General features: G+C 33.8%; 2 protein-coding genes across 3 annotated transcripts; both read right to left on the bottom strand.

The window, feature by feature from the left end:
* Positions 1-4,130: 4,130 nt before the first annotated feature.
* LOC119639870 (neurochondrin homolog) lies at positions 4,131-6,378 on the bottom strand. Its single transcript, XM_038037557.1, has one exon. The coding sequence runs from the start codon at positions 6,332-6,334 to the stop codon at positions 4,157-4,159; it is 2,178 nt and encodes a 725-aa protein (XP_037893485.1). The 5' UTR covers positions 6,335-6,378; the 3' UTR covers positions 4,131-4,156.
* Positions 6,379-18,165: 11,787 nt separating this feature from the next.
* Positions 18,166-24,380, bottom strand: LOC119639951. Of its 2 annotated transcripts, XM_038037696.1 has the most exons (5): positions 23,957-24,380; positions 23,793-23,878; positions 20,733-20,816; positions 20,223-20,473; positions 18,166-18,423 (listed from the first exon to the last, which is right to left on the bottom strand). In XM_038037696.1, the coding sequence occupies exons 1-5, from the start codon at positions 24,378-24,380 to the stop codon at positions 18,297-18,299; spliced, it is 972 nt and encodes a 323-aa protein (XP_037893624.1). In that variant the 3' UTR covers positions 18,166-18,296. The 2 variants fall into 2 exon arrangements, with proteins under 2 accessions (XP_037893624.1, XP_037893626.1); XM_038037698.1 differs by lacking the exon at positions 20,733-20,816.
* Between the last annotated feature and the right edge of the window lie 1,006 nt (positions 24,381-25,386).

The raw sequence follows: 25,386 nt of genomic DNA, 5'->3' as shown, positions 1-25,386 counted from the left end.
TCATTTCATTTGTATGACAGCCATGTGTACGAGTTAAGCACAAGCGAATGCTATATATTCATTATATTACATTAACGCCTACAATATGTAGTCAAATGTTCTTTATTTCTAAGAATATTTAGTAAACATTCAACCATATTTACAAAAACATCTATATAGTGGTTTGGAAATGGTGATGAAGCGAATTTTCGTTGCTATATATTTTTATATAACGCTATTATATTATGAAAACACAGACTTTAAAGTGTGCATTTTTTTACATGAATTTAATTAAATATTATTGTTTTGAAAGTGTAAAAAACTATTCAACTTTTCTTTGCTTTTTTTTTTTCTGTTTTGTGCAAAGTAAATGTTACGCGATTGAATGTATGTATTGTAAATCTTTATTACGTTTGTCCGAATTGTAATATTTATTCCATTCCCCTTCAGGCAGTCCTCGCCGAAGCTATTTTCAATTTGAAGGAGACTAAAGATAAGGCTAGTTCTGAAACCGATCCTCAATTCCGGCGATTTTCTAGTGCCTACAATTGAAAAATATAGTTCCCTTTGATAGCTCCAGTTGCATGTAGGGAAAAGCAACAAATAAAAACACTATAGCAGGGCACAGTCCCGACCTTTAAATGCCCTACATCGCACTACAGTTTTTTACATAATGACTTTTCTACACAAGTCTTTGTATGGGAAATGGTCAAAAAAGTGTTCTTATCCATACCATTGTCAATAGTATTCGACCAAACCCCGCCGGTATACCAAATTCCGTCAAAGTATCTCAAAAATGTTAGCCGAACATAAGAAAACGAAACGAACAGGCGGACGGACAATTTTAAAAGGATTGAGAAAGTAATTTAATATAATAAAAGCCTAGATCAATCTCTAGTCCTTTTGGCTTTGCGTACATCCGCACAAATTTAATACACCATTGCGTCAGTATACCAAGTTTCATCAAACAGCTCATAGGTTGAACACAAAAACAAAATGGACAGACGGGGTTACAAAATCTAAAACGAAGTAGAAAATGACTGTGAATCGATATGTGGGCTAAAAAATTTGTCTTACTAAAGCCTTTCCAAGTGTTGCTTACGTTCACTAAACCCACTAAATATCATCAAAATACCTCACCAATTGCAGTCAAAGAAGGGAACGACAAAAGATCAAAAAGATAAAAAGGCGTTTGCACAAAGATTACAAGCGATTTAAAAACTGAAGGGAACACAAATTAGGTAAACAGCTAGGCAGTGTGTGTGTGTGCTTATAAACTTTAACCACAAATGGAAAAAAAAGAAGAATGAAAAGTTATAGGAAACCCTATCCTCCTGTGGAAAGAGAAAACGACGAACCGCCACCATTCCCTCCGGAATATTGTGAAGCAGCGGCCAGGGCAAGAGGTCTGAAAAAGATGCGAGCCTCCGAAACAGAAGCTGTACTTTGAACATTAGAAACCAAGACGGACGGACAGACGGACAAGCCTAGATTGATTAAAGAAAGTGATTCAGGTAATAAAAGGTAAGTCTACCTCAAATAATTCTGTTGCATATATCCGCATAAACTCAATGTTCCTTTGGGTCACGGTATAGGGACAGTATAAAAACATACCACATAGCACGATCGCGGCATCAAATCCCATTGCATACCGTATCGACAAGATTTAATGAGAAATGTAACACTTTTGATATAAATTTTTGTATCAATTTCCAAAACATCTCGGTTCATGTTCGAGAATCGATTTACAGCACTCTTCTGAAACTCCAATTTTTACAATGGCATCTGCAATTATTATAACGCAATGTCCCTCATTTTTTGTCTCGTTTCGTGTGAACTTATGCTATCTTTGTTATACCAACACGGTAACCCTTCGTTGATTGGCTCATAGTTGTCACAGAGCTATCGCCAAAGCCTTTTTTTAACAGTTTTCCTGATTAATTTTCTACAATAGAGTATAGAAGTTCACGAAGCTTTCACGTCGCAATGTTAGCGTTTAAGTTACGGTGTTAGCACTTACACGCGAATGTTAATACTTACACGAGGACCAGTATAAACGCTCCTCACACTTCGGCATAATTGTCCATATTGAGTTACAAAGGCTTCCTCTGCAGCTTTCCGTATAAATGATCCCACTACCGTGCTAGTATTTACACTACCGTACAGTCACTTATACCACGATGTGGATGCTTATACAACTGGAATAAATTCTCCGTACACTTCAGTATATATACCATATTGAGGTATACCTCAATTTTATACTATGATGTATTATTCGTAAAAACATTCACCCTACGGTGTTGGTATGTGCACTAGTGTCGCAGTGCCGAGACTGTTCGTATATATTCTTACTTTAGGATATGTGCTACAATAGTATAAGCTTACGCGCTACGGAATTTCTATTTACGCTAATGTATAAACACTTATATTATCATAGTGGTACCTATAACACAGTACCTTTTTATACTTTTGGATCAGCATATCCTTCAAGCTTCTACATTGTATTCTATGTCGTTCTCCTTACTTTCAAAACGTCTTATTATTTCTTACCGCTGCCAAAACACTTTTTAATAGGCGATAGAACCTGTCGATGGCTTCTAACTGGTCCAGTCTTCGAGATACTGTTGATATATATGCGATGCTACTTAAGTGAATTCCACAATCTCAAAAATTAAGATAAACAAGTAGGAACATTATAGTCGGGCAACGCCAAGCATTACATGCCCTACGCTACTTCGCCCAGTACAGTTATTCACTAATTTTAATAATAATACACCAAGAAGTACACATTATTTTCTTGCATGAAAGTCGCAATTTTTATGAAAGTCCGCATATTGGAAAATTTGAATCTCTCTCCATATAAGAGTTTGCTATTCGTGATAGTGCCCATAAAAGGGATGGTCCAAATGATCCAAATTCCCTGCCGCGAATTCTTTTTGCTGATTTGCTCCTATGAATTATTAAGATATCATGAGATATTTGATATGGAATGGGGCCAATAAATAAAGCCATGTGGTTAAAATTATGTTCACTTAATTTTCCCCTTTAATTACTGTAATGAAAAAGTTTTCCTCACAAAAAAATGAACTATTAGGCCTTTTTGGCATATAAGAGTCTAGATTTCATCAGAACCATCACATGCGGTCGTATCCAAACATAAGCCTACTTAGTCCAAATTTGGTAAGGCGGATTTCTGTGTCAATTCACTAGAATGAGCATGAAATATTGAAAATTCGACTTTTTGCCACATAAATGCTCAGTTTTCATGGGATTGGTTAATTGAGCCATCCGGTCCAAAATGTTCACAACAACTAAGAGTGTCAAAATACCGTTATTTGACAACTTTTGTCGATAAATTTTGAAAATTGAATTTTTTTGTCGACATAATAACTTTTCAAAATAGGGCGCTATATGGAGAACGGCCGAGAAAGTGCATTTTCAAAAGGGTTCGTCCTCGGATCATAGCACATCACTGTATCAAATTTCTTCATAATATCTTAAAAATTGCGAACTCAAATTTACGTGTACAGATGGACAGACAAACGTAGATCGGTATAATGAAAGGGTTGTCTCTTGGAAGCCCTTCTACGTGTTACATACGTCCGCATCAACTTAATGTACCCGTTAGAACAAGTGATGTAGGATATAAAAATTGAAATGTACATAAAGGCAAGAAGTGTGATCTGCTCAAAGTTGCGCTGAAAATGTGTACAAAACATAAGTAATTGGATACCGGATGACCGAGCATGGTCGAGTACATTCCTGATTTAATCGCTGTCCACAATAAGCCCCGGCACTTTATTGCACATAATCTTAGCATTACTTCGAAATATTCCGAATATTAAATGTGGGAACTGCTAACACAAAGAAGCAAACAAGCAGCAAATTGCTATTAAAACCTCACAGAATCATCCTTCTAAGGGTATATAAATTCCAACAAAAAATATTTCTTTTATTACATGAATGTTTTTTTTTGTTTTTTTTTTATATTTTTTTATTATTTTATTTATACAAAAATTAAGAAAAAAAAGAAAACTTGTAACACTTACACAAATGTAATTTTCATAAACTGTTTTTGTTGTAAGAAAAATATTATACTTAAAAAATTGGTATTATCCTTGTTAGAGACTGCTCTCTGTATAGAGGATGAAAAAAAAAAAAAAAAAAAAACGGTGTTTTAATCTCCAAAGAGTTTTTTTCCCAATTCCATCATGCGATGATTACGGCAAACGCGTAAAGCATCGGCCTTCTTCAAGACGCCAGGAACCGTAGTATTTACTTCGACCAATTGTGATAGAAAATCTTCATAGGCCGATTTCACATTCGCCGGTAGAGTACCGATTTTGACCTTCTTCAATAAATGAACAATACCCTCAGCCCAACCTGATTCGATAGCGAATTCCGATATCCATGGAACTGCCGGTAAAACTCCGCACATAGTTTGCATACCCAAAAACCATAATTCTGATAATTCATTCCAGTGTTTTTTATAAGCGATAACTACAACCAAGGCAGTAGGATCATTCGATTCGTCAATATTATAAGCATCCCATAGGAAACGTATAGTTGCCTGTATATAACGGCATATTGAGAAATCATTTTGTTTAACTCGTTTCGCTTGCTGCTTAAGCAGCAGTAATCCTAAGACAGACAAATTACCATGTAATACTAAATTATCGGGTGTGTCCTTCAATTCGGGTAAACTTTCAACGACAAATTTAAATAGATTAGCAAACATCGGATCATCCTCGGATAATTTTGGTTCCAAAACGGTTAAATTCATAAGTATATTGCACATCGATATGATTGCTAAACGAGCATTTTGCATTTCGGCCAATTGTTCGGGTGAGGGTTTCGGATCGGGCTCGTTCATTCGTTTAAGACGTTCGGCTCGCGGTATCGGTGGTCGTTTATAATGAGCGATAGTGAAATAATACTCAATATGCTGAAGTAAAACCTCATCTTGTTTAGTCGAAAATATCAATTTGCGAGCTTCGTCTTCCAACACTAAATGGCATATAGCCGGTAGCATAACGCGTAATATATCGGTTGGTGGATCGAAATTCTTCACGCCAGCTGCCGAACGCCATTCTTTGAACTCTTCAAACGACTCATTAGCTACTTTAAACATAAACGGCAATAATTTATAAATTGCCGGTCGCATGGCGGTAGTTTCTTGAGCTAACCACGACGATAATATACCCACTGAGGCACGTATGAAATATTTTTCCTTAGGATTTGTTGTATCTTTGATTTTATCATTCGATATCCGATTCAAAACGGACAGGACTTGATTGAAAGCACCTTTTAATGCGGTGTACGTTGTTTGCTTTTCCTTAGGCTCTAAATCCAATTGATCGGTTGCCAAATATTCGATACATTTTTGCAAAATCACAAAACAATTTTGTATAAGCTCAGCATTACGGAACGTTGTCTCCAATTTCTTCTCATCCATTTGCATTCGCACCTCGATAGCGGCCATTTGCAATATGAGCAAATAAAATTGCTTCTCATCGTTCATGAAAGCCCATTGTATACCGAGTACCTGTAGTGTGGTGGCAATTAAATGCAATGTGGGTTCACGCTGCTTAGGACCAATTTTACTTTTTAATATATCACCGCAACCTTTAAGTAAACTCTCCGGCCATATTTCACCTTCTAACGAATTATAAATTATTTCACGTTTGCATGTTTTTAAAATTGCGGCTAAAATTTTACATAAATCATATTTACGATCACTATGATCGGTTTCCATATCTAATGAAATTCGTTGCACTAAAGCGTTAAACGGTTTCGGATCATCCGACCAAGCTGCTGTACCAAATTTATTCACCAATAATACAATCAATTGTAAAGCTTCATCTGTTTGAAAACTTTGAGCCGCATATATTTGTGACATTTTAGCAATTGTTCCCGAATCGATTAAAATATTTTGACCCGGTTCAAAGGAAGCAATCGATTTCAAACAGCTATATGCTTCGCTAACGACAATTAAATTATCATCACAATCATCATCGTCGGCTTGCTCGACAATTTCAACTAAAGTGGGTATAGCTTCCAGCATTTCCTTATGTGTGGCCAATTCTTCCTCTTGGCAAAAGCATGTCAGTATAGATAAAGCTACACTTTTGTACACTAAAGGTGGACAATCATTCGGTAAATTTTTACCATTTAATAACTTCTTTAGAAAATCAAAGCCGATCGATTCAAATAAAAGTTTCTTAGCGCTGGCGTTACAATCTTTACCCTTTACCAGTTTCGTGACCATAAATAAGGCAGCGAATTTTTCGGTATCACTTTTGGTAGCCTTCAACATGGCGGCACATTTTTTAATGGTTTCCGGTATATCAGCCATTTTTTCTTTTTTTTTTTTCTTTTGCCTCAACTAATTCTTCAATTAATTAATGAACGGCATATATTTAAATGTTTTTGTGTTTTTTCTTTATTTTTTTTTTTTAAATTTTCAAATCTATTTTAAGCAAAGTTTACTTTCACATCACATAAAAGCAGATATATATCTTAAAAAAATCTTGTACTACTTTTATAACAGTTTGGAAAATATCTGATCTTTTTCACTGGACGCACTCTCCTTAACTGAAAAATCGAAAAATATTTTTTTCAACTCTACGTTTGATACAAACGTTTATACGAAAACTAATATTAGGAAAATTTTATTTTTAAAATAATACAACAAAAACAAGTAAGAAAATTGTAGTCGGTCGTGATCGAGTCTTTTATACCCGTCACCGTTATCCGAAAAGAGAGAAAAACATGAAAATCTAGGCGTGTCCTTTAACCGATTTGGCCTACAATATCAGCCCACGTACAAGAACTTCCAATGCTTTCGCCAAAGTTGAAGCTGATAGCTTTATTTGCACGGCCAGGACACGAACGAACAGAAAAACGGACATGCTTAAACCGATTTAAAATTTGATACTGATCGAGAATATATAGACTTTATATTGTGGACCCTCTATGCTTCTTTTTGGGCATTGCAAACGTTTTGGCAAACTGAATATACCCCTCATCCTTCGGTGATGGGATGGGATAAGAAAAACATTTATTTTTTATTTAGAAAGAGATCTTAATTTCACATATAATGAGTTCTTAGATCTTAAATTAAATTTGAAAAGAGGCAAAGGCAAAATTTACTGATATTTTCTCAATCACCCTACTATTATCCATGTATTGTACTCCATACTACTCGTCAGCGTTCTTCAAACTCTCGTCGTTTCTCTTTCTCTCTCTCTCTGTCTGGCGCTCTTTATGCATCTCTTACATTCTCTCTTTGTGCATAAACAAAATGTTATTTTTAGCGATGTTTAACGCAATGTAAATGTTTCGTATCCATGCTGAACAACACAAGTACATATGTGTATAAAGTGAATGTTTTTCCATAAAAAAGAAAACAAGTAAGAAAATTATATTCGGCCGCGACCGAATCTTTTATACCCATCACCGTTAACCTGAGAAAGACTAAAAAAAAAAACCAAAACTTCTTTATATTTTATAATATTGGATGGGGGGGCCAGGGTCAGTTAATTTTTTCTATTTTCGGAATAAAAGTGAAGAGATTTATTTGGGGTATGTATTGCACTTTATGAGTAACGAAGAAAAAAACACGAAAAAGCCAAGTTGTTCTCAGTTTTCTTTGTACAGACGTGTGGGCGTTGTAGGCGTCTTCCCTGATCAGTTTTGATCCGTTTCATGTTCTTTTGCAAATTCGTAGCCCACAGAATATAAGTGTACGGTTTGATAGATTTAAAAAAAAAGAAGAACAAAAATTTTTTATTCATTTTGAAAAACGGAGATGTTCTCAATTTACGTAAAACCGTAGGCGCGCTCTTCGATCGATTTGCCCAATTTTCAATACAAAACCTTTTAGGGTTCCTGCGAAATGTGAAGTCGACAATTTCATTCCGAATTTTCATTTCGAATTTGATGCTAATCAAGAATATATATATAGTATATATATATGGTGGGCTCTCTGACCATTTCTTCGGCGCGTTGCAAACGCTTTGATGCAATCACAAAATCATGGTTTGGTTATGAGTATAAAAGGTTCGGTCGCTGCCGAATATAATTTTTATACTGATCAATAATATATAATTTTTGTATTGTCTCTCTACAAGCTTCTTCTCAAGCGCTACAAGATGTGATAACATATAATATCGAGTTTTTCCGACCTATTTTGCCCTTTTTTATACAGTTGCTTTTTATTTTTCAAAGCATAGATGGTCTCAAGTTATCTTCCGTGTACTGTGGTCGGATTCTCTGAGAAGAATTTTTGCTACACACATTACACGTGCAGACAGATGGCCGCACAGGCGAACTTGATTAAGTCGGACATATAGAATTTGATGTTGATGACGCTGTCATTCTTCTGGGTGTTGTAAACGTTTTGACTTCATCTTTCGATAATCGATATAAAAAATAAGAAAATTGTATATACCTTAGTTCCCATCATCTCAAACAAACTTTATTGTTCACAGTTAGTCTCTGCTAAATGATCAAGATCTCACTCGTCTTCTGCTTGGTTTGCAAAATATTCCATCAAACCTATAAATGAGTACCTGCTTTGATGTCGATTCTAAAATTTGTACTTCTCGTCATATACGCAATTTAAACTAAACGTCACATGTGATTATTTCGGGAAAGTTTTAATCGAATCCTTATTACATGCTTGCAATTTATTGCAATCTTATTTAATCTAATATCTACAAATTTCATTCTTGATATCCTAAAATAATATTCTAACTATTGTAGGCTATGGGTGTCGATTTATTACTTTCATATTAAAAGTTGTATTATCGCATAGCCAAGCAGTTAAGAAGAAGCGGGGCTATCAAGCTTGCATTCCCGCATTCTCAATTCTTAGAGCGATAGTGACCTGATGATCAAAGCGTGGTTTCTAATGCATAAGTCTCAGTCGTAGCAGTTTGTGTGAACTAGAAATCGTAGGTACAAACTCGGGGATTTCCTTTAGGAAAGGTACAGAAAAAAACATCTGAAATTGTTTACAATTCAAAAGGAGGTATGGAAATTGGAATGAAAAACATATGAAATCAATGGGAGGTATGGAAATTCGATTGAAAAACATATGCCCGTCTTTGATGTTTCCTCTTTTTATGCCGCTAGACAAAATATGAAGAACGGACGTGACATGTCCGTTTTGCATTTTGGTCTAGAGTCCTTACTGAAGAACATGTAAACGCTTTCAGTCCCTACCGCAATCTTTGCGAGACCGATCGATCGAGAACGATCAAGAGTGTCTCTACTCAATCTAACCATTCAAGCGGATAAGAGAGCGCACGACTAAGCCGATGGGCGAATGATTTCAACGAAGGACTATGCAGAAGACCTACATCGATGTACATAAAGTCTTACGTTTATCAAAGAATATATTAGAAGGATCATAATTGAATTCCCTAAGGTAAAGACCGTCAGAAAAGAAATCAGTATTTCAGTGTTTCATTGGCGTATACGAGATGCATCCAAAGAATTAAGTGGTTTCTTATTTAGTCCCCTTATTTTGTCCTTCTGGAGGTAATCCCGTTTATAAACAATATACTTGTACCAGCGCTCCTTAAAATTGTCGAAGCATTTTTGTGATATGCCCTCTTTAGTATGGCCTTGGGCTCCTCCAATGAAACGGCCTTCATCTCCTTAATTTCCGCTCTTTCATGGCTCTCTGCAGAGTCATTTGGAAACTGGAGAAAGCCAAAAATTTACGAATAAAATTTTAAAAGTCGCCACGCCTTTTTTTGAACACACCTCGTAAAATAAAAAAATTCAATATATTTATATAAATGACATAAATTATGTTTCGTTTGCCATAACTGCATTAACTTAATGATGCTTAATGATGAGTGCTTTCTTCATAACTCAATATAATGTTTGAAGCACGCCCACACGCCTGGCGTCATATAGAGAATATATAAAAATACAAATTGTAATTTATATTGCTAATAATCGGACGAATGTAATTTACAATATTTCGATACTTACACATTTAAACGAATCCGTTATCTCAACTGCAATTATCTAGAAAGTTTAAAAATTTAAAATTTAACGCATTTCTTCTTCTTCTTGTATATAAATATAAAATATTGTAGCTTTCATGTATACATTCTTGCATTATATGTATATTTTATTTTCATTGGCAGCTGCTTCTGTCTTCCATCTGTTTTCGCTATTAGTCTTTCGAAAATCTGACTGCATTATTTGTCATCACGACTTTTTTGTTCTCAGTAGCCTTAAAAAATATTGCAAAAAAGAAAAAAAAATGAATGGAGAGAATAAGGCGAGAATAATTAAAAAACAAAAAAAAAGCAAATTAATTGCGTCTGTATCTAAAATTTCTTATTAAATTTTTACAGGTGCCGAAGTGAATTGCTTATGAAAAATCGTCCAATAAATCGAAACTGATAGTTATGTGGTAAGACTTGATTATACTATCCATCGAAATTCTCTAAATTAAACCAATTTAATTATGTCTTAAATATGGCAACAAAAAAATATATATTTTCGATGCATTGTTTTGAAGCTTTTCTTAAATCAAACTGGCAAAGGACCGAACAATAAATTAGAGTTCGATTAATATTTAATGCGAATTGAATAGAAATTGATTTGAAATTGAATTGAAGTTAAATTCAAATTAAACTAATCAGTAGTTAAACTGAAATTGAATTGAAATCGAATTAAATCTGATCTAAAATTACATTGAAATTGAATTGAAAGTGAAATTCAAGTGAAATTTAAACTCAATAGAAATTGAATTGAATTAAGATTGAAATTGAATTGGAATTAAGTTTTAATTGATTTTAAATTCAACTGAAATTGCATTAAAACTGATCTGCAGTTAAATTGATGACGAATTGAAACGCATTGAAAAATTTAAATTGAATTGGAATTGAAACTGAATTGAAAATGAATTAAAGTTGAATTGAATTAAGATTGAATTAAAATAGAATTGAATTAAAATTGAAATGGGTTGAAAATTTAATTAATCGAACATCAGCTACCTTTCATTAAATGTGCCAATTATGCCTTCAATGCTGGTAGGGATTTATTTATGTGTTCGTTTTTTTTTTTTTGTTCTTCCTTTATCGGGCGAGAAACGTTTGCAATCAATATTTTCCTACACATTACATTCTTTTCATGCAAATTATGATGGACTCTTTATAATATGTACCAGCAGCTAGAACCGCTATTGTGAAGTTCCTCTGAAACATTCGAATCTTCTACCTTTATGGTCCTACATTGCAAAGCTCCAAAAAGGCAAAAATTACATTATAAAGTCTTCTAAGAGCTCCTGAGTCTCTTCAACCATTCCGCGGTAAAGCTGAAGATAGAGGCATTCCATCATTGACTGACATGATCAACCTCTGCAGATATTTGACTATTGCCGAAAATGCATTGTCGATTAGAACTTTTATCTATTCAGACAGACAGACAATAATTGGTGAGACTTCAATCGTTTTCAATAAAGTTGGCGACGGCAATAAATCTAGGAAGCTCAACATTGGCAAATTAACTGATCTCAAGTCTTCAAACAATTCTGACGGACTTTTGATAGTCACGTTATCGATTACTTTTTTATTCGACTTGGGACGCATGCATGCCACTACTTTTGATACATTCTTTCATTGCTAGAAAATGCATAGTTTTGATACACTTGATACATCGAGAGTAATGTGTATTCCAAAAAAAAAAAAAAAGAAAACCAAAAAGTAATGGGCAGTGAAGCTTAAATAGCTTGCATGTAGTTTTGTTATTTATAACATTGATCTTCTTCTCCGAACTCTGGCATTCTTGATTTTTTTCTTTTTAATGTCTACATATATCTCACGGAGATTTAATGAAAATTCTAAAATTGCGTTGCATTTTCTCTTTCTTGCTCATTAAAATGAGAGCATGAGGTCTGTAAGTCATTGAACTGACCTTTTGATTGCTGTTGATTGGAAAGGATTTGTTGTTAAAATTAAAAAAATATATATATAAATTGTATCGTAAAAAATGAGAAGAAAATCCCACACTTATTTTATACTGAATCGAAAATAAATATATGATTTTTTAAACAAGTTAACGCGTTATTTTTGCTTAAGACACTAAACGTTTGTAAATTTCTCAACAAATCAATCTTTTCTTTTTGGTTCTACAAATGCTTCGGACTTTCTAAAATATGTGAGAAAAAATTCATTGCCCGCGAAAGGTTTTTTCCTTGAAATTTAGTAATTTTTCCGTCTTGAACATAGTGACTGATATTGCTAGGTATAATTTCCCCAATGACCTCACTAATATTTTACGAATAACATATCTGTTACTAATATTTATGTAAACACATCTTCACTGCGCGCCTTACGTCAACGTATCCTTACCTCCTCCGACAAATATAAATATTATCCGTCGTTAAACCAAAGTTTCGATGGAGCTTACGAAGGCTGAGGTAAATGCTGATAAAAACAGTAAAATCTAGCTTGAAGGTGGACATAATTTTTTCGTTTCTATAACAATACCGGATCCTTTTTTTACACATAGTCAATAATTTCAAACCTGGATCTTCAGAAAAGACAGATGCAATGATAAACTAAAATTATCGTGAATTGGTTTTTTTTTTTTTCACACCCACATGTACACACATATTTATGGACAAAAAGTTAAAAACACATTCGCAATATAAAGAGAGAAAGCAAGACATTCTATACAATTGTACTCTTACAAACACTAGGTGGCATTGTCAAGGCATAGTATGTTACTATAATGCTCTATAAACTTTATAATTCAATGAAATTTTATTTGTCTAAATACAAACCACAAACGATGCACTTGCATGAATTATGATCAAAATACAAACTATAAACGGCGCGCCGCAGAGAATGATGTGAGTTATAATTTAAAACCATAATTATTCAATTTCTCACCGCGATTACCTCTCAACAGCAAAGACAGCTCTGAGAACTTCAAAAAACAACTCGATAAAAATAAACGACTACTCGGGAAACGTAAACTAGAATATGCTAACAAGGGCATTCTCACATGGTTGGCATTATAGGTAAGGCACCATAGATTATACGCTTATTCTTTAAAGGCACCATAGATAATCCAACTACATGCAAAATTATAACTCGCCTGCGCGAGTTTAACCAACGCTTATTACCCTTTTTGCAACATATAAAAGCGGGTATATTTCCAATTCATCAAGAAATGGAAAATATGCCTCGTTATTGGGAAATGGGCTATGAATTGCCACAATTTCATGGAGTCAATGCTACTAAGCGTTTTCAAAGCTTCTCATTCCACAATCGTGAATTTAACAATCAAGGTTTAAGCCGATTTTTTAACCACGATGTAAGAAATCTCATTAGTTTACTAAAGGACTTGAATAGATATAATCTAATTGTGATGGACATGCCTTGGCATAATAAGTACATTAGACGCTTAAAAACAGTTAAACAATCGTTGTCTTACGATATGTTAAGGAATTAGGAGTTAAAATCTATGCCTATCGAGCAACTAACGCATTCTAAAACCTTAGTAGCTTTCTGGTGCACAAATTCGCATCAAAATCAACGAATGCTCATCCAACATTTTTTACCCAAATGGAATTTGAAGTTGGTGTATAGTTTGAAGTGGTTTAAATTAAATACTGAAGGAATTTTTTTCCACTAAGTACTACAAAGTACATGCTCATGCAATGGGAACAAGAATTTCTGTTTTAAAAGTGAAGAGAAAAATTTATTGTTTGGATTTTTTTAATATAAAACATATATAAAAGAAGTAAAAACACTATGCTGGGCGCTGCCCACCATTATCCCACAGTTATCCATATATCATTTACATATTATCGAATAAGTGATAAGGAAGTGTTCGAATATTAAATTTTTAACCTAAAGTATTATTAAAGTTCAACGGAGTTCGTCCTTTGGCCAAAACATATCAGTATACAAAGTTTCATGAAAATATCTCAAAAATTGCGACCTATAGATTTAATTAATAGAATAAACCGAGGCAGTCAGACGGATATACTTAGATCGTTTCAGAACTGATTTTGAAAATGATTTTGAATCGATCGGTATAATAAAAGGTGGGTCTATCTCGGGCATACATTTGCACAATCTTAATATCCCTTGTACAAGTAGTACTGTAAGGTGCGACTATTTCAGACTTTGTTGAGAGATTTTTTCTTCGGCAAGTGCTCGATTTTGATGATTTCGAATCCCTTCAATGCGCCTTTTGTTAGGAAGACATTCAAAAGAGAAATCACTATAAATTTTTAAGAACAAATTTTTTTTAATTTTTATACCCTACACCATTTGGGGTGCAGGATGTAATAAGTTTGTAAGTATGTAACCCCCATAAGCGGATTAAGATAGACCCACTGTTCATTATACCGATCGATCCAGAATCATGTTCTGTATCGATCTAAGCCTGTCTGTCCGTTTGTTCATCTGATGTTTGTCCATGTAACTTTTGGTTCAAGTTAAAGGTGGCAATTTTTGACATATATTGATGAAACTTATTACACTAACGCACTTTAGCCCAAAAACGAACGCTTTTGAAAATGGTTCGAACTGGTTGACTTTTTCGACTACTCTCGTCCTATTTTAAAACGATGTTATGTGAAAAAAAATTACAATTTTCAAAATTTCTGGGTAAAAGTGACTAAATAGTAGTATTTCGGCATTCTAAATTGGTGTGAAAACTTTGAACTGGCTGCGGTTAAATTCTTGAACACCCTCTCATATAACCATCCCTGCGGAAAATAAAGCTTTATAAGGGAAAAGGGGTCATATCATAGTGAAAATTAGCTCATAACAGTAAATTGACAAAGACATCTACCTTACCGAATCAGGCCCATGTAGAAACTATTTTTTGGATACCGCTGCATATGTAAACCCTTATGTGTCAAAAAAGCGTACTTGTTAATTTTTTTTGTGATGAAAATTTTCTCGTATAGTATTTAAATAAAAAAACTAAGTGGATCTGATCTGAACAACATGGGTATACTTTTTTCCCCCACTCCATGTAAAATATACCGCGCTATGTTAATAACTCATAAGAGCAAAAAAAATTAGTAGTAGGGAATTTGGATCAAATCGGTCTATTTTTTGGAACCTAGCACATATTAGCGTTATCACGAAAAGCATGTGCTTATATGGAGATATGGATAACCTTCCAATAGGCTTTGCATGAAAATAATGTGTCCTTTTGGTTTGGAAAACGACCAAATAACTTTACTAGACGAAGCGGTGTAGGATACATAATGATCGGCATCACTCGACTATAATGTTCTTACTTATTTTTTATAGATTGAACCTTTTAAAATATTTGCATAATAGAATGATTTTTTGAAAGAAATTTTTTGATTCAAAATTTGGGAATTTTCTTAACCTAATCTGTTGATTTATTATATCATTTATCTTAAAAAAGTATTTACATTTATTTAAAAGCCTTTTCCAGCGTAAGTATGTTAGTATAATTTTATTGTGCAGATACGACTCTGAGAGTGATTTGAAAGCACTTAGTGCTTTTGGTAAGAATTCAACACTTTGGAATGGAGCTTTCGTTGTTGAAGTTTAAATTTTCCCTGCATTGCGTTATTGGTAAGGTACAGTTGCGACCAAAAAGATACCTTCATGAATATTTGAATACGGTTTGACATTTTCAGTGGGGTTGCAGGTTAATGAAATTATTTTAAAACTTTAAACACAATTTCTCGAAAAAGAAATTCCTTCAGTTTGCATTCTTTTCATCCGTATTGTCTACATATTATTTTTAAAAGCATGCTGTAGCTAGGTTATTGTTAATTTGAAACCTTATACCTTATCAAAAAGCTACGTTGTTAGAAAGTATGAACTTTTAAGTCAAATGCTCGTCAATCACACAAAAGCAAAATATTTTTTTAAAGTCTTACGCAATTTTCTACTGGTTGGTAATGGAGATTATGCGTTTTCTTTTTAATGCACATTTTCTGCGCTTATATTGACATCTAACGAGCCACTTGTAAGCTACGTATGCATGCAGGTGCAAATATATGTATGTATGTATGTATGAATGTATGTATGTTGATATGCATGTGGACAGATAGGTATGTGTTTTGTCTCTTTGTAATATTTCACCAAGAAATTTTTGGTTCTCTCGGTAACGCTACGAACAACCACCAACCGCATATATTCTTCTAGAGACTGCCGAGTTTTAATATCTAAACCCGAACCAAGAGTTTCTGGTATAATGGCAACGACAGGCCACATTAAGAAAAACTCGCGTAAAGCCAATTAAATTAAGAAATCTGATGTGTTTGCTTAGATGTTTTTTCCCTGTTTGTCATGTTGTTGTTGCTCATGACATTGTTGTTGTTTCTGTTGTTCTTTCTGCTGCTGGTGTTGTTGTTTGTATTTTATTTATTTTTAAAGGATTTTTTTCACACCATTTTATTGCCATTACGAATATAAACGCACACACACAGGCACACACAAATACACACGAATGTAAAGATAGAGAGACAGACACACAGACAGACAGGCAGACAGACAGACAGTAGCTCATTTCACACCTCCTACATTGTCAATCACACAACTATGCAAAGCTTCAATTCAATTCAATTCAGTTGCAATTAACGGTACCCCGAAAAAATTGCTTTAGTGTTGCCATATTTTAAGATTTTTAAAAAATAATACTTTTTCTTAATACTTACATAAATGCCTAACAATCAGCGGACAAATGTAATCAATGACTCAAGGGTCTTCCCTAACATGAGGATATTCAGAAAAAAGTCAAGAAAGAGAAGGAGATAGGAAGGTAGCCTGGTAAGTATGTGCCCGATCGATAACTGTTATTTTTTTGAAATAAGGTAAAGAATTATCATTTTTTTGAAATAGGGTAAAGAATTATCATTTTTTTGAAAATAGGGTAAAGAATTATCATATTTTTGAAATAGGGTAAAGAATTATCCTTTTTTAGAAAATAGGGCAAAGAATTATCATTTTTTTTGAAAATAGGGCAAAGAATTATCATTTTTTAGAAAATAGGGTAAAGAATTATCATTTTTTTGAAAATACGGTAAAGAATTATCATTTTTTAGAAAATAGGGTAAGGAATTATCATTTTTTTGAAATAGGGTAAAGAATTATCATTTTTTAGAAAATAGGGTAAGGAATTATCATTTTTTTGAAAATAGGGCAAAGAATCATCATTTTTTTGAAAATAGGGCAAAGAATTATCATTTTTTAGAAAATAGGGCAAAGAATTATCATTTATTATTTTAATTGTTTAAAGATAAGCTACAGTAGAAAATTTACTATTCTTAAAGATTTTAATTTCAAGAAACTGTGATGGTTATAATAAGTAATGAAAATCTTTGCCTGCCCTTTGATTCTCCCACGCATTATACAATCCAATACAAAACAATTCTTTCGGAGTGCACTTTCCGAAAGTATTTCGATTTCGTAATTTTATTTTACTTCCGCCAAACAGAATATTCTATTTCCGACCATGTCTACAATAAGCATTAAAAAAAAAAGCCTAGGAAGATGGAATAAAAAATCGTTTCTGTTACAGCATCTTTATAAGAAGTACCATAAATAAAAGGAAATAAAGTGAAATATATAATAAATCAATAATTACAATAAACTCTACCGCACATAAGTTTTGAATCAGTAATCACTAACTTGGTAGCCGCGATCTAGAGCCTTCACACCAATTTAGAATGCCGTAATACTACTACTTAGCCACTTGCGCTAAGAAATTTTTAAAAAAAATTGCAGTATAGACCGATTCGAATCATCTTCAATAGCGTTCATTGTCCCTAGATCAAAAGACGTCACTGAACGAAATTTCAATGAAATTTCTCAAAAATTTCGACCTGTAACTTGAAAACTATTTTACATGGACAGATGAAGGATGAAGGATGGACAGACACGCTTACGAAAAACTGCTATAAAATTTTCTTTTCTAAAAAGCTTTGTTTTTTTTGTTAACATCAAACAGCATTATTTTGAAATTTAAATAAAAGTTATTTTTTCTTAATACAAAATTCTCGTAAAGCTCGTAAAACAAAGACAAAAAAGCTTAAATTAAAATTTTATCCACAATAAAAAAAAAAAATGTCAATAAATAAATAAATGTTTTTGAACTTAATACAAAAAATAAAATAAATAAATAAATAAAACTAAAGCAATAATTTAGTGTGTATGTAAAGAGGATAAATATGAAATAATTAGATAGGCTGAAGGCAGTCTATAAATCCTTCTGTTTTTTTTCGTTTTTTTTTTGCTAAATATCTTAATTTTAACCTAAAGAATTAATGAATTTTGATATTAAACTTCATTGCATTCCAAATATAATTGACTGCAATCGAGTCCAGAACGCCCCCTTCGTCCAGCATCATAGATATTTTCAAATTTACTATCACTAGTCCGGTCCAACAAGTAACTGGTAGCATAACTGTAACGAAAAAAAGACAAAAAGAAAAAAGTTTATCGTTTGCATAACATATGATGGGTAGGCCGTACATACAGTACCATACGTATGGTTTATCGTATATCGTGTATTATATCTATTTCAAATAATGTTTTAGCCGCCTTTTTGTTTTCGTTTATTTGTTTAGGCGCTTGCAAGTATTTTGATCATTTTTTCATTTTGAAAATGTCACAATGTATATATATTAACCAAAACGTTTTCCATCATTTTCAACAACTTCTACCCATCTTTCAGGCAACATGGCGACATCGTATCAAAAAAATGATAATGGTTTCGCAGCGATTGAACTATCAACCCATTTTTGCATTTCTTCAGCACTTCGTAACAGCCAGCTAAGCCATTCGGTCTCGATCTGAGCAAGTGGTGCTCAGAAGGCGCCGCGTCTGGTTGAGTATGCTGGGTACGACACAATGTCTCATTCGAATTGCAACATTCTAACCATTCTGACATTCTGACAGAGGATGACCTTGCGTCTCTTAGTCGCTATTGCTGGTCTTTTTTCCAATCAAACATCGTACAATTTGCTTAATTGACGTCGGTACACATCTGCAGTGACAGTTTCATTCGGTTTTATTAGCTCATAATACACTACACCTTATTGGTTCCACCATAGTCACATCGCAAAACTTTAAGACCATGAATATTCCGGTTCGGAGTGGATGACCATCCCATGGCTTTCTGAGCTTCGAATTGGTTTAATAGACCCACTTTTCCAGTCACAATACGTTGTAGAAAATTTTTATTTTTTTGCCTGGCAAGCAAGGACACCACGATGTTGAAACGGTCTGAAACGGCATTTTCAGTCAATTCGTCCGACAGCCATATTCCCTTCTTTTGGATTTTTCCCACCGTATGTAAACGTATGGAAACAGTTAATTTATCAACTTCTAAGCTATTCGAAAGTTTCTTGATATTTCACATTATTTTATCATTTTCATCAATAGATCCTATTGATCAAAATACATGCAAGCACCTATTCTATCCTATACCGCCTGTAGCAGTAATTTCGAGCGGATGCATGCAACACCCAGAAAAAATTGAGATAAATCCGTCGTTTATTGATTTCACCTTGATTGATTGAGTAAATCGATCTTAGCTTGTCTGTCCGTCGGTCCGTCTTGTTTTACTTTGCTCAGCGTATAGGGCGCAATTTTGGAGAATTTTTTATGAAATTTGGTATACCAATGTGCTTTGAGCCAAGGACAAACACAATTGAAAATGGTTCCGATCTGACCACTTGTTCAACCATGTCCCTCATAGTGCCTTACTTTAAAAATTTGTTCTATGAAAAACAGTATTAAACAAAGTAGTGTAGGGTATTTAACGGTGGAACGTGCCTCACTGCAGTGGTCTTACTTGTTGCGTGACCAACCATCTAAAGGGTGGCCCTGCAACAGGGTGACGGTCAGAAAAAAGTCAAAAAAATAAAAAGAGGTAGAAACTGACCAATCGGTATATGTAAATGGCTTTATCGACAGAGCACTCACTATAGCGACGGATAAGCATGTAGAAAAACAACCCTGCCTACTGCGATTTAAACCCGCGAACCTTAGCTTCGAGGCGATGGTTCTACTTAATGACAGCACCATTTTTTCGGTTATTTTTCAACGTGAAAACCAGGTACCCAAACTTAACCTTCTTTACGATCTCTAATATATATTTCCAAGTTTTGGAAACATTTAACAAATCTAGTATTTCTTCTGAGATAGATTTAAAAAAATTATTTTGAAAAAAGCACCCAAAAGTTAAATTAATAAACTTACGATCCTAATTGACAGAATATACTTGATCCGCCAATTTCTCGAATGCATTCGTTATTAGCTTCACACATATAACGTTGCAGGCATTGTTCGTCTGTATTACGATAGGTGCGTACATAGCCCTTTAACATAGAGATGCCGGCAACAGCAGCGTCACTTACAGAATCGCGTTTTCCCAACGAACGTGCAGTCAATGAACGATGCGAGAACGATGTTTTCAAAGCATCCAACAAGTTCATAACGATTTGTATGAACTGTAAAATTAATAAGAAAAAAAAAAACATTAATTTTTAACAAAAAATTTCTCCTCCAACATAAAAACAACTAATGCAAATAATTGAAATACTATTGTTGTTAATAAAAAATTATTACAAAAAAAAAAACAAAACAAAACAAAAATTAAAAAAATTAAAAAATTAAGCTTATATCTACTTAATAATGATAACAAGTAATGATAAGAAAAATTAAAAGCTAAGGAATAAATAAAAAAAAGAAAGAAATGCTTGTTTTTACCTCTCCGGCTTGCTTGGCCATTGAATTCACTTGCTCTGGATCTTTTGTGCCCAGTACTGATGAAAGTACAGCCGCTAAGATGCCCTGTTGCAAGCGAGAAACCATTTAAAATCCACATACCCACATATACATACAATAGACCATACCACACAAAACACGGCAGCGTAAATACATTTTAAAATAGTTTTTTTTTTATTTTTTTTTATTTTGTGTTTGGTTTTTTTTTATGTAATTATGATGATGGTATATAAACGGTACAAATGGAAGCGTTTTGTTCATATTTGTGAAAGCAATTGTATAGTACGCAGACGTAAATTACATATATTAACCAAAGTTAAGCGAAGTAAAGTTCAAGTAAAAATAAAGAGAAAAAAGAAAGTTTTGTTTTTAAAATCCTTCAATGAAACAAAACAAAAAAACAAACAAAAAAAAAAGGAAATACAATAATACAATACAAAAATTTTGACTTTATAAATGCATATAAATTTTATAGTATGATCTCAACACGAAATGTATATAATAAGCCAAAAATTGGTTTATACTCTCCTTATCTCTACCACACAAAAACAAATAAGAACAATACAGCCGGGCAAAGCCGACTTTTAGACGTCCTACACCGCTGGGGCTAATATAGTTAATCGCTCATTTTGGTAATAGTACACTTTCATGCAAACGCATAGTTTTTACGAAAGCCCGAAATCGGAGAATTTTCGAAACAACACACGATGTGATCTAAATTTAGCAAATCTAGTTTACTTCTACAAAATTTTATTATTTTTCAGTTTCCATCATAGAAAACTAGAATTTAGACTTTCTCTCCATAGAAGGGTTTGCTTTCCATGATAACGCCTATACGTGCTAAGATTTAAAAAATAGACCTACATGGTCCCAATTCCCTGCTGTTAATTTTTTGGTTAATTTAATGTGGACTCATTTGAATTATAAAATATTAAAAATTAGATCTTTTGCTGAAGGTCTTGTTATTCATGAGAAATCTTATATTGAATGGGGCGCGGGAAATACACCATTGTGGTTTAAATTCGGTGCGTTTATTGTTTTTATCGAATAACTACTAGGAACAGATTTTCGTCACAAAGTATTAGCAATTAGTCTTTTCTGGTAAGTAAGGACTTGCATTTCCTAAGAATCCTTATATAAGGTGGTATCCAAAAAATCGATCTACGTAGCCCAAAATTTTGTCAATTTACTATTCGGGACTCATTTTCACCATGAAATATTAAAAATGATGCCTTTTTATAATATAAAAATTTAGTTCCTGTAGGATCGGTTATATAAGCGGGGCTTTAATAAGTTACCGCAATTGAATCAAATTTTTCATCCCAGTTTAGAAAGTTACAGTACTATTACTTAGCGAGTTTTATCGAAAAATTTGCACAATTGCAGCTTTTTTCCGTGTAAGTTCTTTTCAAAAAAAGGCTTTACATGAAGGAAAGTTGGCCGAAAAAATGAAACAATCGAAACCATTTTTAATAACGTTCATCCTTGGGTCAAATTTCAAAAATTACGACCGGTTGATTGAAAACAAAAATGCAATGACAGACACCACAAGGACAAATGAGAGAAATAGACAGACGGACAGACAAGGTTATAGTAACAGGCACGGGCGACATAATAAAAGGTGGATCTATTCTCAAATCTTTCAGGGTGTTACGTACATCTGAAAAACTTAACATACCTTGTATTACTTGGTACGGTGTATTTGCGCACAGTATGTGAAAATATTCGAATAAACAATAACGCATCCTTCGTAAATTAGCCGTGGCTAATTTAAAATATAAAATGTCTAGTGACGGGTCCATATGATTTTTAGACAGTACCAGCCATTCAACGAAATATGTCAAAATAGGTTCATAAGATTCCGAACCTTGGTTTATAATTTGCAGTCATTTTACTGACACTAGACGCGAAATTCGGATTTTTCCTGTATCTTACAAAGTCGTAGGTAATGTCAAGTTATTTTGAAATCTTACAAAATATGAATTTAAGTTTCGATAAATGGTAGCGAAATTTTTATCAAAACTGCTCTAAGCTATATTTTCGAAAACTTTCAATTCAAATTTATACCACATACCTTCGTAGTGCCTCTCGTCCTTAAGGTAATTTTTTAGAATTTTTCAAACTGACAACAGTTTTGATATGCATAAATAATATCATTGATGGGCTACTTTGAGGAAAATGGAATGAAGTGAAGGAAAGTACGTTTCAGAAAAATAAAAAATTCTTTTTAGTTTTTGATCAAATCTCGTCAACTAAGATCTTTTAAAACCCTTCTTGTTCACTAAATTTATTGAATGCTCTTAATAACTATTTAAAGATCAGCAATTTCTATAAAATGCAACGCTGCTTTCTTCCTTTTTTTTTTTGTAAAGTAATGGAAAAATCTGATTTTCGGACATGGCATTACTAAAACAACTGTAAAGTGTAAACTAATGGTCGCAATGTCAGAAAATTTTGACACATTTCCGTTAATACTATCTAGAAATTATATTTCGTCGATGATCATTCTACTTTTGTTTGTCATCCTAAGAACTTGTTGAGTGAGATGTTGAATTGTTAATAAGCGGACTTTGAAGTTAATCTTGCTACGTTGAGGATGGCCTAGGATTACGAGTGAACCGATCATGCACGAAAATTCAAGTTTTTAGCTGAACCTGTGCGATCGTGGAAATTCAAAGGGCAAAGCGACAGCAAGTGAAGAGACTAGACAAGGAGTGTTTGTATTCTTTCAGGGGGTATAAAAAAATTCCAATAGCCCATTACTCCATCCATAGTTCCATCTCCGTTTCGGTATGACTTGCACAACATTTCACAGAAGATGATTAGCACATTTCGAGACTCGCTCGAAAAGAACTATATATAAATTTTAATTTAAAATTATTGGAAAAATTTTCCATTTAAAAAAGCAATTATAAAATCAAAACTAGTTAGTTGGTTATCAAATGAAATTTATGTACATATGTTTCTCAGCACTTGAGGAAATCTACTTTAAATTAACACTTTCTAAAAATTGTTTCATGTTATTTCATTTTTCCTATTTACCTGCATAGGAGAGCCGCCGTTATCTACTTTATCGATGCCATCGCTTGGTGCACCGCCTCCCAACAATGCGTTAATGATTTTCAAACCTGTATAAAATGAAAACAAAAAAAAAAAAAAATTATTAATCTTTCATCTTAAATAGTTAAAAATTGGAAATAATTTACCCATTGAAATGACATTGGCCCACGGTGAACCGGCAAAACCGCCAGAATTTTCAATGTCATCCGATTTTGATGGCGCTATATTGCCGCCCGAAAAGAACATATTCAAAAATGTTGATAACATGTTAGACCACGAGAAACCATTAGGCGCTTCTTGTATTTGATTCGTATCAAGATCTGCATCTATGTCATCTAAAGCAACTTTCTTAGAAGCATTCGGTTTGACAGCCAATTTTCGACCAGTTTCCTGAGATTCATCGTGTTTATATACAGGAGAAAATTCTTGATTACTACTACTATAGCCATTCAAAGATTGTAAACGTTTTGAGTAGATTTCATTCTGCGGATAAGCAATTGTAAGTAAGATGTAATTACTGGCCATCAGCACGGATAGCAGCCAACCGTTTAATTGACGTTGCGAAGACATACTGAAATTTGGGAAAAATAAATTTTCAATTTCAACTTTTAAATGTAAAATGCAAATTCAAATAATGTTGTCTAGGTTTTCTCTTACGCTGCTTCTTCAACACGATTACATTCTTAAATTATATTCTTTGAGCCCTTGGAATGACTATTTTAAATTAGCTTTCGGGAAGTTTACTCACACTTTTACAATACATAATCCTTTCAGTTAAAGCGTCCAGAAAAGGCATGCAGATCTTTAGCTCATTTTATGCAAGTCGGAATTGAAAGGCATGACCGTAAATTGTAAGCATAACCTATGCTTCGAATCTAAGAGGTTAGCATCATTACATACTGTGTAAATCGAGGCGATTTGATTACCATCGACCGCCTCAAATGGCGTATAGGTTGATAACGTCATTGATAAACAAATTAACTAACTGGGTAACTAAACCTAACTTACTTTAACCAAGTGTCGCCGGTAACTGTTAACGGATTAGGGAACGGAGGTATAGGATTCCTTTCGGTGACGTACTTTTTTTGACTGTTGCTTTTTTGGCTCTCACTTTCCAAAGTTGCACATTTCAACGGCAAAGAAGGATTCAAGGTTTGGTACCTATAACCTGTACACGGCTTTTCTCTTGGAAGCCTAAGCAGAGTAGCGCAAGAGAGCTCTCTTTTCTAATCAAAGCATTTTTCTTCTCCCTTTGGTTCGGTTTTATGGAGGTCGTCAAACGAATGATGGTCAGCGATGTTTAAGAGGGGTGGTGCTGTGTGATGACAACCTTGGAAGCATTATTTTCTCGTGAAAGGATAAGGGTTGGATGGCCTTCCGGGATGTGTGATGTCGTCCAAAGGCAAGATTGGCTTCGACTGCGTACATTAAGAGAACACCCAAAATTGTATAGCAAGGTGTAAGTTCTGTAAGCCATGAAGTTAATGGCTGTCCACGGGCGTCAGATTACCCAAAAGTAGAAAGATGCACTATCCCATCTAAAGATCGGGACAAGTAGCTTCTTGCCCGACTTCTG

This window comes from Glossina fuscipes, unplaced genomic scaffold (genome assembly GCF_014805625.2).
Source record: "Glossina fuscipes isolate IAEA_lab_2018 unplaced genomic scaffold, Yale_Gfus_2 114, whole genome shotgun sequence".
Classification (NCBI taxonomy): domain Eukaryota; kingdom Metazoa; phylum Arthropoda; class Insecta; order Diptera; family Glossinidae; genus Glossina; species Glossina fuscipes.
Note: the sequence above shows the minus strand (reverse complement) of the source record. Positions and strands in the feature narration are given on the sequence as shown.